General features: G+C 41.0%; 1 protein-coding gene across 1 annotated transcript in view; it reads right to left on the reverse strand.

Annotated features, from left to right (window-relative positions):
* Positions 1-750: 750 nt before the first annotated feature.
* The window catches only part of LOC138948161 (scavenger receptor cysteine-rich domain-containing protein DMBT1-like), a 92,855-nt gene continuing 77,040 nt past the window's right edge, over positions 751-16,565 (reverse strand). Inside the window, exons 8-14 of the mRNA XM_070319662.1 lie at positions 15,316-15,469; positions 6,454-6,626; positions 5,674-5,827; positions 4,835-5,007; positions 3,769-3,876; positions 3,197-3,313; positions 751-2,851 (exon numbers count right to left, since the gene is read on the reverse strand). Of these exons, the coding sequence (XP_070175763.1) occupies positions 2,571-2,851; positions 3,197-3,313; positions 3,769-3,876; positions 4,835-5,007; positions 5,674-5,827; positions 6,454-6,626; positions 15,316-15,469 (1,160 nt within the window). The 3' untranslated portion in view covers positions 751-2,570. The remainder of the gene's footprint in view (positions 2,852-3,196; positions 3,314-3,768; positions 3,877-4,834; positions 5,008-5,673; positions 5,828-6,453; positions 6,627-15,315; positions 15,470-16,565) is intronic.

Genomic DNA, 16,565 nt, shown 5'->3' on the forward strand with positions numbered 1-16,565 from the left:
AAAGCTGATTCCCCAAAGAAAAAAAAAAGAAGAAAAAAAACACAAGAAATAACCCCACACAAAAACGAGAAAACGACTAATCGACAGTGTGCTGATGTACCTGGGGATTTCATTGCCACAATGAGATGCAGGTTAAGTCTAGATTCGCTGATTTACGGCTAAAGGTGTTTTAATAATTGTTTTCATACCAATTACAATAAATCCGATCTCAAGTTCTACGAAACATTGTAAAGAAGGAAAAAAACTGACAAATAAAATATAATTAATTGCTGCAAACGTCGTAAATAAAGTTAATGACTTTGCCAGCAGTCAGGATACGTTTAAAACAAAATACAGACTATAAGAAGATACTCGGTTTGATTTTGTTGACCTCTCCGTCTGTCTGTATGTTCATTTATATCGTTCGTTCATTCAAATTATTATATTTATTTTTTGATTCTTGGTTAATTGTTTTGTTTCATTGAAGTGTGTGTGTGTGTATGTATGTGTGCGTGTACGTACGTGTGTTAGTGTGTGTGTATGCGTGTGTGTGTGTGTGTGTGTGTGTTAGTGTGTGTGTGTGTGTTAGTGTGTTAGTGTGTGTGTGTGTGTGTGTGTGTGTGTGTGTGTGTGTGTTTTCTTCCAACTCCATGTTATATAGTGGTGATAGTAAAGCAAGATTGTAAGACTATGCTTATGCCTGAAGTATTTACCCCGGTCAAACTAAGATCAACCAATCAATGTGCAAGTGGATTTTTTTTAGAAAGTGTTTATTTCAACATAATACATATGTAAAAACACAACAGTATCAAAATAAAGGAAGCATCTCGAAGAACTCAACAGCATCAAGATAGAGAAAACATCTCGAAAAACACAACAATATAAAGATAAAGCAAGCTACTCGAAGTACACAACAGTATTAAGATAAAGGTAGCATCTCGAAAAACACAACAACATCAAGAAAAAGCAAACATCTCGAAGAACACAACACTATCAAGATAAAGCAAGCTACTCGAAGTACACAACGGTATTAAGATAAAGAAAACATCTCGAAGAACACAACAGTATTAAGATAAAGAAAACATATCGAAGAACACAACAATAGCAAGATAAAGGAAGCATCTCGAAGAACACAACAGTATTAAGATAAAGCAAGCATCTCGAAGAACACAACAATAACAAGATAAAGCAAGCATCTCGAAGAACACAACAATATCAAGATAAAGGAAACATCTCGAAAACTCAACAGTATCAAGATAAGCAAGCATCTCGAAGAACACAACAATATCAAGATGACACAGACATCTCTCAAAACACAACAGTAACGAGATTAAGCATCCCTAAGAACACAGCAATATTAAGATAAAGAAAAGAAACGTGAAAACACAATGTTGTCAAGATAAAGCAAACATCTTTAAGAACATAATAATTTCAAGATACAGCACACATTCCTGTGAACACAAGAGTATCCACATTAGGAAAAAAAACCAGAATGTTACACACAGACATGATAAGCTCTTCCGCACGGCTTGTTTTGATTGTGTAGAGGTTTTGTTGTAAAACTGTGTGTAGTCCGATAAGTTTATTATTAGCTGCTTTGCCAAAACAACACATGCATTAAAAGTAAGCTGTCGTTTCAACTGACACCGAACACAATCAAGTCACCGAGTTAGAACTACAGACATGTGATGCTTTAAAGAGTCTTCCTAATTCATGTAATAGTACTTGACCTGTAAGCATTCAACTTAAAGGCCTACTCCGCCTCAAAAAAGGTTTACAGCACGATTCGAGCTTTTCGAAAAAGAATCCAAACTAACATGATGAAGCATACAAGGACGGCGTTTAACATCACTTATGACTCATCAGGTCGCTATACAGTGTACGTAAACCATAAACTGGCGTCAATGGGTTTATTCTAGCATCCGCTGTCGTTCGCGTGATGTGCACACCTACCGCCTACCGAGTTTACTCTGGTTGTAATAATATCGTTTGGCTTCGACAACACTTTATCAAGTCCTTCAATTTTAAAAGAAATCTGGCGTTACTGTGCAGACTTGTAATTGTCCACATGTATGCCTGAGACGGGTAAAGGGACACGACCTCGTGCGATACACTCTTTAGTAGCAAAAAGTTATTTCCCTTGACGCTCGCAAAAAAACACCCAAAAAGATAGTTCCCGATTACGGACATCAAATGTCATATTCTTGAAAGCAGTTCGTGCCGATCGACACTCCTTATTCAACTCTTGAAACACCGCAGGTAAGTGAATGTCTCCCATCGTTGTTTTTCTTGACCTGACTGTATCCCGACTCCGTACTTTCAAATGTTCAAAACATCCGTCTGGCGCCAAGGGAGGCAAATCATAATTATGATAAAAAAGAAGTAAACTGTCCATATTCAATGAAGCATAATTATCTTTAAAATCAGACATGATCCAGACTATATCTTTTCTTTTAAATAGTTTTAAAATGTGTGTTTAAAAAAAAAATCAAAAGTTATGGTAGCCCCTAAAAAATGAAAGTTTAATGGAACGATATATCACTGAACGCCATGTGGCCTAATCATACATTTGCTCATGTTATAAATGTGCATTATATGTTCTCAGAGTATGGTTGCTCATCAACAGCGGAAAGTCGCAGGGGTGTTTCGTAGCCGCTTGAGCTGTAACTTGCAGTACTTAAGTTATAAATCTGCAAGTCACTGGTGTGCTGACTGCAAGTGTATGTTGACTCTGTAGCGGAGTGACGTTGTGGAGTCGCCTCTTGTTGGACTCCCTGTTGACTGTGTGCTGGGAGAGTTTGGTGCCCGAGCACTGGATTCAGGTAAAAAGGATTCGAGTTTCTGCATCTGGTTGGTTGAGCGCTGGCTTGCTCTGGATGAACACACAGGGATATTGCCACACTCACACAGACAGGTCGAATTTACAAGACTGGAATCTCACAGACAGATAAGCGGGCGGGCGAATGGACGGACGGACGGACGGGCGGACGAACGGACGGACAGACGAACAAGGAGACAGGAAAGCATGCACACGCAGTGACATACGTTGTGACACACACACGCGCACACACACACACACACACACACACACCCGCACGTACGCACGCAGACAGACATACAGACACACAGACAGACAGAGAGACCGACACACACACACACACACAAACACACGCACAGACCCTCCCTCTACACACACAATTGATGAAGAAGACGCTACCTTTACCACGCTGACGCTTCTTCCGAATAACACAGAAGACGGCCACGATGGCGCACAGGGTGAGAACAAGGGCAAGCACTCCAACTGCTGCCTTCCACGCAACGCTGGAATCTCCAGCTTCAGTTCGAAAAGAGTTAAAAGCAAGCCCATCATCAGCAACAGCAAGCAGCACCATCGTCATAAATGTTATCATCATTATCTCGATCAGCACTTGCCGTCTCGTCAACGTAGATAGGTTATAACCAATAACTGTCATTACAATGACTAACAAAAGAAAACGTCATCTTTTGCCAAGTTTCGTCATTATGAACAACCGAGGAACATAAAAAAACGTTACATTTATGACATGATGACGGTTCTGTAACTTTACCTTACATTAGGTTGAATTACGTGACGTTAGGCTATGATTTGTAATGGTGTTTTACTGATTTCATGTCATGCCATAATTATGTATATTTTCTAGTTGCATAAATTTTTTTAAACCCAGACAAATATAAAGACACCTTACACTTACATCTAGCCTATCACACTCGACAACAATGTGTATAAACCTGTAAGTGAAGATTACTGACCGCCATCACAGGTACGCCCAGTGAAGCCAACAGGGCACTGACAGACAAACCCGTTGTCCGAGTTCACACACGTACCGCCGTTATTGCACAGGTAGCTGCCACATTTCTCTGCAACCGAACACACACACACACACACACACACACACACACACATACGCACACACACACACACACACACACACGCACATACACACATACACGCACACACACACACGCACATACACACATACACGCACACACACACACACACACACACACACACACACGCACACACACATACACGCGCACACACACACACACACACACACACACACACATACACACACACATACACGCACACACACACGCACAAACACACGCACATACACACACGTTCAATCGTAACAAATTAAAGGAATTAAAATTAAGATCGATAGATATATGTTTTATTTCGTATTGTATTTTGGACCAAACTATGTAATTTTACACAGATCAAGACAATAATTGTTCACCTGGACCGCTGGCGCGATCTCGGAGGTACACTGACTGTCTCGATCTGTGTAAAATATCATATTTTGATCAAAACTACAAATTCGCTTATCAGGGCTCCCCACACTGTGCATCCCTGCGTCCTATACGCACAAAAGCCGAAAACACGCACTGGAAATGTATTGAGAGGATCCCTGGACGCACTTAACATAAACAGAGCGGGTTCCGGGACGCACTAAATTAACGATCCCGTGCGTGCTGTATGCAACATATTCAGACTGTAATCGTCAGCTTAGTGCAAGCACTACTGTCATGCTTGTATACGTGCGTGTGTGTCTTTGCATGTTGTTGTTGTTGAAATGTCTTGAATATTCCGAGCAAAAAAAGAATCATTACATTACACTATACTCATCATCGCAAAGTGTTAGCAGTACACCCGGGGCTTTGGGGCCCCTGGAGTTTTGGACCCTCTAAAACTACGATGGATGGACCATCAACAAATTCAAATTGGGGGTCCCGGGACCCTGTAGGAGAGGCGTCCGTGGGGAGCCCTGCTTATAATATATCAGAATGTGCAACATGGTAAGGGAATACTCACTGGAACACGCCACACCAGCATCGTCACGATGTGAACAGCTTACTTGCTTGAAAGGATACGCATTCGGGCACCTTAGAATGTCGGTCTCCCTTCCTAGACACTGAAGATCCGTCAGGTAGATAGGGCCACTGCCCGCATTGAAGGTAGCCGATCTGTTAGCTGTAGCTCCAGACCTGCACAGAATCAGAATACATTTATGATATTGTGACTTTTTGTTGTTGTCTCCTCACATACGAACAAACAACACAACACAAAGACAATGTTGCAAGTCCCCCCAAAAATTAACACTTGTGAATTTGGGATATTAAATCTGTCTCCTAGCTAATGCTTGCAGAATGTATTATTGTCAGGGGCAAAAATGTGGGACGAATCAAAAACGAAGACATGGAAAACTTACGGTCTGCAAAACACAGCTGTATCATTTGATTCAGTGACTTGTAATTAAAACACTGATTTTAAGCTATGCATGGCACTTGCAGATATGTAAATAGAAACAACTCTGCCAAAACCGCAACACGGTGGCCTAGTGGTAAGGCGTCCGCCCAGTGAGCGGGAGGTCGTGGGTTCGAACCCCGGCCGGGTCATACCTAAGACTTTAAAATTGGCAATCTAGTGGCTGCTCCGCCTGGCGTCTGGCATTATGGGGTTAGTGCTAGGACTGGTTGGTCCGGTGTCAGAATAATGTGACTGGGCGAGACATGAAGCCTGTGCTGCGACTTCTGTCTTGTGTGTGGCGCACGTTAAATTTCAAAGCAGCACCGCCCTGATATCACTCTTCGTGGTGGACTGGGCGTTAAGCAAACAAACAAACAAAAACTGCGTCAGGCTGAAACGCTTACGGATCATAACCCAGCTGGCGACAGACAACTTGGGCATCTTGATCGTCCCAGCCACTGTCACAGATGGTGCCCCATGTTCCGTTGACCAACAGTTCCACCCGTCCTTCATAGGGCTGGCTGCCGTCCACCAAACGTATGTCTTCAAGGACGGGCTCTGTGTTGAGTAAAACGGTTAAAGAGGTCATGAACATCCAGAACGAAACTTCAAATGATCAGGACTAACCAAACAAGATGTGTTGTGTTTCTTCTTCGCATATATAAAATGCGGCCATTAAGCAAAACAGTGTAAGTATAATAACAATGAGTTCGCAGACGTTTAAAACCAAGCAAGCAAGCTGTGCTCTGTCTCTCTCTGTCTCTTTCTCCTTGTCCTTGTCATTCTCCTCCTCCATTATTCTCTTTTTCTCCCTCTGCCTCTCTCTGAGTGTGTCTCTCTCTCTGTCTCTCTTTCTCACTCTTTCTTTCCATGTCTATACCTCGACACACTGTATCAAAAGACAATGGGAGAAATACATTCAACCTTTTAATTTAGGGTGCTGTCCATTATAATGACCGAAGTCTAGTGTCATGTACACTGGACTTCTTGTTTCTGCCATATTGCGGAAAGCCATGTTCTCAATAAAACATGGTAAATCAAATCTGTGGTGATTAGACTTTAAGAACTCAAACAATAACAGCTAAAGCAAATGCATTCAAGGCTACATAATACACTTTTAAATCAACTGCAACTGTGCTCCTGTGCTAGTGTGCCAACAGATTTTCAAAGTATTCAACACTCACTGATACACGACACACCAGCATCCTTGTTGTACGAACAGCTGTTTTGACGAAATGGTTTCGACTTTGGACATTCGAGAATGCTGCGCTCTCTTCCCGTACAGTTCATTTCCGTCAGATAAACAGGACCATAGCCTTGTTGAACGAAAGCTGAGCTGTAGGCAGTGGCTTCATACCTGCACAAAGTTTAATGAGCAATGGAATCAAAGTGGATTTTTCAGGTCGTGGTGATCATTATTATTTTCAAAGCTCAAAGACATATGCCCTCCAGCAAAAGATAGTGCACATCCTGTTTTTACTGCTGCCAAATTTATACAAATGAACACGGATTTTGAAAACCTATTTGTCTGGAGAAACAGATTTTTTTTAAATATGTACGGTACAAGCAGCAGGTACACTTGTTAAGTTAAAATCCTAACAAAGACAGTAGCTGATTGAAACAACATAATAAGTACTTTAAAACAACAACAACAAGACATTACACATAACTTTGTAGACCTCTCTGAGGGCAAAACGGAGAAATATTACGCTTCTGCTAGAACGTGAAATATTTTCAGAAATACTATAACTCCATTAATTACAGTCTTGCACGCTCTCACCTACATCAGCAACCAAATTCCATTTATGAAGTGTGTACTTCCATGAACAAGAATAGTATGTACTTGGAGGAAGAATATCTTTTTCGTGGATACAAGCGACTGCGGATGTGAGATTAGTCAAGGTTTTTGTTTTCACTGATATTGAGGATTCACACATTGTCATCTGATGGAACTGTTAGATAGGGTGTTAAACATATCGACGAGCTGGAACCATACACTTCTGTGCTCGTCTAAATTTGGAGAGTGCAGAGGAGACAGATGTGCCGACACTATAAAAACAGGGTTGCTTGTGTTGGTGATGATATACCATCAGACGATAAAGACAAGCTCTAGTAAACTTCAGATGAAGTGTCTGTGTGAACAATGATTTTAACTAGTTTTCCAGTAAGTGAACTCATGCATGCTCAAGTGTTTATGCAACAGTAACGGGTGGGTGGGGAAAACTCATGAGTGGAAGTGGAATTGACAAATGACACATCTGTTATTCCGGTAACAACGACCTAGGAAGTGTGCGATATGAGCTTTTGGTTTGTTATTTGTTGATAAATGTATATGCAATAAAACCTATTCATCCTCTGTGTTTGCTGCTATATGTACTTACAACAGAAAGGTGGCCCCTGAGAACTATATTCAAAGCCAGAAACCATTGCGTGTGACATTTTTTCATTTCATTTTTACATTTAGTCAAGTTTTGACTAAATGTTTTAACATAGACGGGGAATCGAGACGAGGGTCGTGGTGTATGTGTGTCTATCTGTGTGTGTGTGTGTGTGTGTGTGTGTGTGTGTGTGTGTGTGTGTGTGTGTGTGTGTGGAGCGATTCAGAGTAAACCACTGAACCGATCCTCATGAAACTTTACATGAGAGTTCATGGGAATGATATTCCCAGACGTTTTTTTCTCAATTTTTCGCTAAATGTCTTTAATGACGTCATATCCGGCTTTTTGTAAAAATTGAGGCGGCAATGTCACACCCTCACTTTTCAATGAAATCGATTGACATTTTGGCCAAGCAATCTTCGACGAAGGACGAACTTTCGTATTGCATTTCAGCTTGGAGACTTATACATTAATCTATGAGTTTGGTCATAACAAATCTGAAAATTATAATTAAAAATATTTTTGTTATAAAACGATTCAAAATGTTTAATCTTATTCTTCATTATTTTCTGATTCAAAAAACATATAGATATGTTATATTTGGATTACAAACAAGCTCTGAAAATTACAAATATGAAAATTAGGAAATTTAAAAACAATTTCATCTTATTACTTGTCAGTTCCTGATTCCAAAAACATATAGATATGATATGTTTGGATTAAAAACCAGCTCAGAAAGTTAACAAGTCGCGTAAGGCGAAAATACAATATTTAGTCAAGTAGCTGTCGAACTCACAGAATGAAACTGAACGCAACGCAACGCAGCAAGACCGTATACTCGTAGCATCGTCACTCCACCGCCCGTGGCAAAGGCAGTGCCCGTGGAATTGACAAGAAGAGCGGGCTATTCGTTGCGCTGAGAAGGATAGCACGCTTTTCTGTACCTCTCTTCGTTTTAACTTTCTGAGCGTGTTTTTAATCCAAACATATCATATCTATATATTTTTGGAATCAGGTACCGACAAGGAATAAGATGAAAGTGTTTTTAAATTGATTTCGAAAAAAAAAATTTGATAATAATTTTTATATATTTAATTTTCAGAGCTTGTTTTTAATCCCAATATAACATATTTATATGTTTTTGGAATCAGCAAATGATGGAGAATAAGATAAACGTAAATTTGGATCGTTTTATAAATTTTTATTTTTTTTTACAATTTTCCGATTTTTAATGACCAAAGTCATTAATTAATTTTTAAGCCACCAAGCTGAAATGCAATACCGAAGTCCGGGCTTCGTCGAAGATTACTTGACCAAAATTTCAACCAATTTGGTTGAAAAATGAGGGCGTGACAGTGCCGCCTCAACTTTCACGAAAAGCCGGACATGACGTCATCAAAGACATTTATCAAAAAAATGAAAACAATGTTCGGGGATTTCATACCCAGGAACTCTCATGTCAAATTTCATAAAGATCGGTCCAGTAGTTTAGTCTGAATCGCTCTACACACACACACACACACACACGCACGCACACACGCACGCACACACGCACGCACACACGCACATACACCACGACCCTCGTTTCGATTCCCCCTCCATGTTAAAATATTTAGTCAAAACTTGACTAAATATAACAAGTCGCGTAAGGCGAAAATACAATATTTAGTCAAGTAGCTGTCGAACTCACAGAATGAAACTGAACGCAATGCCATTTTACTCGTAGCATCGTCAGGCCACCGCTCATGGCAAAGGCAGTGAAATTGACAAGAAGAGCGGGGTAGTAGTTGCGCTAAGAAGGATAGCACGCTTTTCTGTACATCTCTTTGTTTTAACTTTCTGAGCGTGTTTTTAATCCAAACATATCATATCTATATGTTTTTGGAATCAGGAACCGACAAGGAATAAGATGTTTTTAAATTGATTTGGACAATTTAATTTTGATAATAATTTTTATATATTTAATTTTCAGAGCTTGTTTTTAATCCGAATATAACATATTTATATGTTTTTGGAATCAGCAAATGATGGAGAATAAGATAAACGTAAATGTGGATCGTTTGATAAATTTTTATTTGTTTTTACAATTTTCCGATTTTTAATGACCAAAGTCATTAATTAATTTTTAAGCCACCAAGCTGAAATGCAATACCGAACCCCGGGCTTCGTCGAAGATTACTTGACCAAAATTTGAACCAATTTGGTTGAAAAATGAGGGCGTGACAGTGCCGCCTCAACTTTCACGAAAAGCCGGATATGACGTCATCAAAGACATTTATCAAAAAAATGAAAAAAACGTTCGGGGATTTCATACCCAGGAACTCTCATGTCAAATTTCATAAAGATCGGTCCAGTAGTTTAGTCTGAATCGCTCTACACACACACACACACACACACGCACGCACGCACGCACATACACCACGACCCTCGTCTCGATTCCCCCCTCTACGTTAAAATATTTAGTCAAAACTTGACTAAATATAAAAAGAACAGAGATACAGAAAAGCGTGCTCTCCAGCTCAGCGCAACTACTACCGCGCTATTCTGGCTAGTCAATTTCCCTGCCTTTGCAACGAGGTGTAGACTGAAGATGATACGAGTATACGGTCTTGGTGAAAGAATGCATTGCATTCAGTTTCATTCTGTGAGTTGGACAGCTTGACTAAATGTTGTATTTTCGCCTTACCCAACTTGTTTCTTTTTACATTTAGTCAAGTTATGACTAATTTACATTTAGTCATGTTTTGACTAAATGTTTTAACATAGAGGGGGAATCGAGATGAGGGTCGTGGTGTATGTATGCGTGTATGTATGTATGTATGTATGTATGTATGTATGTATGTATGTATGTATGTATGTATGTATGTATGAGTGTGTGTGTGTGTGTGTGTGTGTGTGTGTGTGTGTGTGTGTGTGTGTACAGCGATTCAGAGAAAACTACCGGACCGATCTTCATGAAACTTTGCATGAGAGTTCCTGAATATAATATCCCCACCCATGTTTCCTTTTTTTCGATAAATATCTTTGATGACGTCATATCCGGCTTTTTGTGTAAGTTGAGGCGGCACTGTCACGCTCTCATTTTTCAACCAAATTGGTTGACATTTTAGTCAAGTAATCTTCGACGAAGCCCGGACTTTGGTATTGCATTTCAGCTTGGAGGCTTAAAAATAATTAATGAGTTTGCTCATTAAAGTTGTCATCAAAGTCGATTTTTTTGCAAACAGATTAAACATTGATTGTAATGCATTTCTCGTCTTCTCCTGAATTCCAAAATATATAGATATGTCATGTATACTCTAAAAATATGCTCAGAATGAAAGAAAAATAGTAAGTACTACGGACGCGTGCTTCGCGGCGGCGAGCGTGACCCGTTTCGGTCTTTAGTATGGTTAGCCGAGACTATCTGAATGTAGTCTCGGCGATGATTGCTTTGTGGTTTTAATTGTGACTAAATGTCTTTATATCGCTTCACGCGACTTGTTTACATTTAGTCAAGTTTTGACTAAATGTTTTAACATAGACCGGGAATCGAAACGAGGGTGTGGTGTGTGTATGTGTGTATTTGTGTATATATAAAGCGATTCCGAGAAAACTACTGGACCGATCTCCATGAAACTTCACATGAAAGTTCCTGGGTATGATATCCCCAGACTTTTGTTTCTCATTTTTTGGATAGATGTCTTTGATGACGTCATATTCGGCTTTTTTTGAAAGTTGAGGCGGCACTGTCACACCCTCATTTTTCAACCAAATTGATTGAAATTTTGGTCAAGCAATGTTCCACAAAGTCCGGACTATGGGATTGCAATTCAGCTTGGAAGCTTAATAATTAGTTAATTAGTTTGCTCATTAAAGTTGTCATTAAAATTGAATTTTCAGCAGCAGATAAAAAATATGATTGCATTGTATTTCTCATCTTCTCCTAAATTCAAAATATCTAGATATGTTATTTTTACTCTAAAAATTTGCTCAGAATTAAAGAACATGGGTTTAGTAAGTACCATGGACGCGGCGTGCTTCACGGAGGCGAGCGTGACTCGGCTCGGTCTTCGGTATGGTTAGCCGAGACTATCTGCATGAACGTAGTCTCAGCTATGACTGGTTTTTATATTTAGTCAAGTTTTGACTAAATATTTTAACATCGAGGGGGAATCGAAACGAGGGTCGTGGTGTATGTGCGTGCGTGTGTGTGTGTGTGTGTGTGTGTGTGTAGAGGGATTCAGACTAAACTACTGGACCGATCTTTATGAAATTTGACATGAGAGTTCCTGGGTATGAAATCCCCGAACAGTTTTTTCATTTTTTTGATAAATGTCTTTGATGACGTCATATCCGGCTTTTCGTGAAAGTTGAGGCGGCACTGTCACGCCCTCATTTTTCAACCAAATTGGTTGAAATTTTGGTCAAGTAATCTTCGACGAAGCCCGGGGTTTGGACTTGTTGGTGTTGATCTTGACTTAATGTATTTATATCGCTTCACGCGACTTGTTATTTCTTTATTGTCCTATCGCTGGGAAATTCGGGTCGCTTCCTCTCAGTGGAAAGCTAGCAGCAACAGAATCGTCCTACCCAGGTGTGTGCGTGTTTAGGTGTAATTAGCCACCTGGACTTATGGCAGAATGGCCGAGGTCTTTTACGTGCCACAGTGGTGACATGGGGATGGAACATGGAAACCGACTCTGAGTCTGCACATAAGTTGACCCGTGTCCGTCCCGGCCCGGAATCGAATCTGCGACCACAGGAGTACTCTTCTAACTGAGCTACCGGGCCCCCTAGCTATTACGTCTGTGTCACAAAACTGAAAAGCGTTGAGTATATATAGGTTACACACCCCGAGTTCTGGGGAGGGAATACAAGAAAATCTACTCGAGGGAAAATATGCCAGCTATTCAGGACGAGGTGTGTAATCTATTTATCCCTTGACCACACCGTTTTCATCAAATGCACTAACTTTTCAACTCAAATCTGCTCTTGCCTATTTTCCTCTCACCGAGACCTTCCGCATAACACTTTCGAAAGAGACGGCTCGGTTTCACTGCGTGTCCGTCCCGATTTTCTCGCCAAGAATCAAAAACCTGGTCAACTTTCACCGATCATTTCCATTCGGCCTCTCCGGGACATTTTTAGCCCCCGGCGATCCGGATCTTTCTAACTGTCCGGTACGCGAGCTTAAGGCTTACTTGTCGCACCGCTCCGTTTCGAGCATCAGCTCCGAAGTTGTTGTTTATTTCGATCATTTCAGCCCGAAATAAAGACTTTGCAAAAACCACGCTTTCCAGATGGTCTTCCACACTTATAAGGCATGCTTATCAGTGGTGGCAGACACAAAAGGAGGGGGGGGGCAGTCAGTCCTTCCTCCTCGATCACCTCGTACGCACGAGGCTTGAGCGTGGGCAACTTCCTTAGCTGTCCTCAAGTCTGGAAGGATGTCAGACGTCCTCAAAGCTGCATACTGGACGACTCATGATGTCTTCCTCAGCTACTACCTCCGGGGCATTGCCAGCACTCATCCGGACGGTACCAACTGCCTCCCAGCTATGGTTGCCGCAGGCCAGATACTTCCAAGAGATTAATGTGAGTATCCCACCGCCTTTATGTGCAATCTGCCATTTATGTGAGTTGAGGTAAGAATATGTGATTGAATCGAAAATTTCAAAACTAAATTTTCATTTAATTAATATACTTACTCAACTCACATCGTTTATACCCTCCCATCCATCCCCGCTAACATTATATGTGTTACAGGTGTGTGTTTCCGTGGGGGAATGACGGCCGGTAGTAGGACCGCGCATGCGCGGGTTACCGGTAGGGGAGGTGACTCCCGTCCTTGACTACGGACTTTGTTTTCTTTGGGAGTTACTTCCCCCCTTACCAGGGTCGAGTGCTACTTCAATATCTTAGCAATGAACTGAAGTTAATGCTAGTTCTCTTCCCCGCACGAATTACTGAATTTGAACAACATCAACTTGATAAAACAGAATGCCTAGCTATATTTTCATGTTTAATTTTCTCTTGTCAAAAAAACTTTGTTAGATAATGACTCTGCTGCTGAAATTGATCCACGATTAGTTTGTTCGAGATCGAGTTGCACGCATTGAACACTACACAGTGACCGTTGACCCGAGCCTGAGTGCCGAAGACGCTTTCAGATCGAAATTAACCGCTACGTGTGCTTCAACGGTACAGTTTGGATAGTTAACACATGCCGAAACTTGTCAGCAGTACTTGAACTAACACGATTGTCTTAGAATGAATTAAAATGAGCCGAATGCGGGACTGTGAACGTTAGTGAGGGGCTTCGACAAACAGAGTTTTCCCCCTTGATTTTTGCTTTCATTTTTCTGAAAAATAATCAGTTTTTATTAGTTTTATTGTGTAATTGCTTGGTAAAACATAATGTTACATTGTTGTCCTGGTATAGCATAATGTCACTTCTATTTAAAAAAAACAAGTCGCGTAAGGCGAAAATACAATATTTAGTCAAGTAGCTGTCGAACGTGAAATTGACAAGAAGAGCGGGGTAGTGGTTACGCTATGCTGCATAGCACGCTTTTCTGTACCTCTCTTCGTTTTAACTTTCTGAGCGTGTTTTTAATCCAAACATATCATATCTATATATTTTTGGAATCAGGAACCGACAAGGAATAAGATGAAAGTGTTTTTAAATTGATTTCGAAAAAAAAATTTTGATAATAATTTTTATATATTTAATTTTCAGAGCTTGTTTTTAATCCGAATATAACATATTTATATGTTTTTGGAATCAGCAAATGATGGAGAATAAGATAAACGTAAATTTGGATCGTTTTATAAATTTTTATTTTTTTTTACAATTTTCAGATTTTTAATGACCAAAGTCATTAATTAATTTTTAAGCCACCAAGCTGAAATGCAATACCGAACCCCGGGCTTCGTCGAAGAGTACTTGACCAAAATTTCAACCAATTTGGTTGAAAAATGAGGGCGTGACAGTGCCGCCTCAACTTTTACGAAAAGCCGGATATGACGTCATCAAAGACATTTATCAAAAAAGTGAAAAAAACGTATGGGGATATCATACCCAGGAACTCTCATGTCAAATTTCATAAAGATCGGTCCAGTAGTTTGGTCTGAATCGCTCTACACGCACGCACGCACGCACACACACACACACACACATACACACACACATACACCACGACCCTCGTTTCGATTCCCCCTCGATGTTAAAATATTTAGTCAAAACTTGACTAAATATAAAAACCAATGACGGTGTTTCTAATAAACACTTTTTAGAAATGCGACTAATTTACTTTGCTGATGGATATATATATATAAATAAAAATAAAAATATATGTATTATTCTTACAACCAAACGAGGAGTAATTCCAGCATATATCCACGTCATGTCCCAAATAGACGCTAGTTCTGGGGACAGAAATATTAAGTTAACATAGCAGCGAGGAGTAAGCTTTGTTAAACCATATATTATCCGCTCTGGAAACCATGGATTAGGCTGCATAATCACCTCCTCAGCTAACAGAGACAAAGAGGCAAGTCATGGAATAACTAAGAATCAGCACCACACGTTCAGCGTGAGACCAAAGATACCACTATTTGCAAAACAACCAAATTAATGATGAGATTGTTGATAGGCATTAATTCGTAGGACTTAGAGTGGCTCACGGATCATAACCCAGCTGACGACAGACAACTTGGGCATCTCGATCGTCCCATCTGTCGTCACAGATGGTGCCCCATGTTCCGTTGACCAACAGTTCCACCCGTCCTTCATAGGGCTGGCTGCCGTCCACCAAACGTATGTCTTCCAGCACGGGTTCTGTGTTGAGTAAAACGACGAAAGTGATAATCAGCATGGTGTAATTACCCACAACCGGCTATCAAATAAAAAACGTTGCTAATCAGATCTTAAAAAAGTTGACATGCTTGTTTTTAGTTGGGATTTCTAAATAATCCCCCCCTCTCTCTCTCTCTCTCTCTCTCTCTCTCTCTCTCTCTCTCTCTCTCTCTTTCTCTCTGCAAGTGTGCGCGCGCGTGCGTGTGTGTGTGTGTGTCTGTGAGTGTGTGTGTGTGTATGTGAGTGTCTGTTTTTTTTTTCTGTATCGGAAAGATACAAGGTGGCGATTAAGAACCTAAGCTCTTGAAAAATAAGTTGGTTGTTGGGGTCAATATGACATCGGTTGTCTCTCCCTCTCTGTCCCAGATCCCTGCCTCCCCCCTCTCTCTCTCCTCTCTCTCTCTCTCTCCCGGATCCCTGTTTCCCCAATCTCTCTCTGTCTCTCTCTCTGTCTCTCCCTGTCCCGGATTTCCGACTTCCCTGTCCCGGATTCCTGTCTCTCCCCTCTCTCTCTGTCTCTCTCTCTCTGTCCCCGATCCCTGTCTCTACCCCTCGCTCTCTCCCCCTCTCTGTCTGTCCCCGATCCCTGTCTCTACCCCTCGCTCTCTCCCCCTCTCCCCCTCTCTGTCTGTCCCCGATCCCTGTCTCTACCCCTCGCTCTCTCCCCCTCTCTGTCTCTCTGTCTGTCCCCGATCCCTGTCTCTACCCCTCGCTCTCTCCCCCTCTCTCTCTCTCTGTCTGTCCCCGATCCCTGTCTCTCCCCCTCTCTGTCCCGGATTCCTGTCTCCCCCCTCTCTCTCCCTCTCTTCCCCGCCCTCTCTCTCTCTCTCTCTCTCATTCACCTGACTTGATCAAATGGCATCGGTAGAACATTATTCATGCTTTTAATTTTGGGTGAGGTCCATTCAATGGCCGAAGTCTAGTGTCATGTTACTCGTAACTAGAATTCTTGTTTATTGTGGAAAACGCTAGACGCTAAAACACATACACCATCTAGCCTTAAGCAAGTAGAAATAATCAGTTCAACTTTACCCTAAATGACTGTTACAAATATATTCACGGCTTCAATAAACATTTC

This window comes from Littorina saxatilis, linkage group LG15, assembly GCF_037325665.1.
Source record: "Littorina saxatilis isolate snail1 linkage group LG15, US_GU_Lsax_2.0, whole genome shotgun sequence".
Lineage (NCBI taxonomy): Eukaryota > Metazoa > Mollusca > Gastropoda > Littorinimorpha > Littorinidae > Littorina > Littorina saxatilis.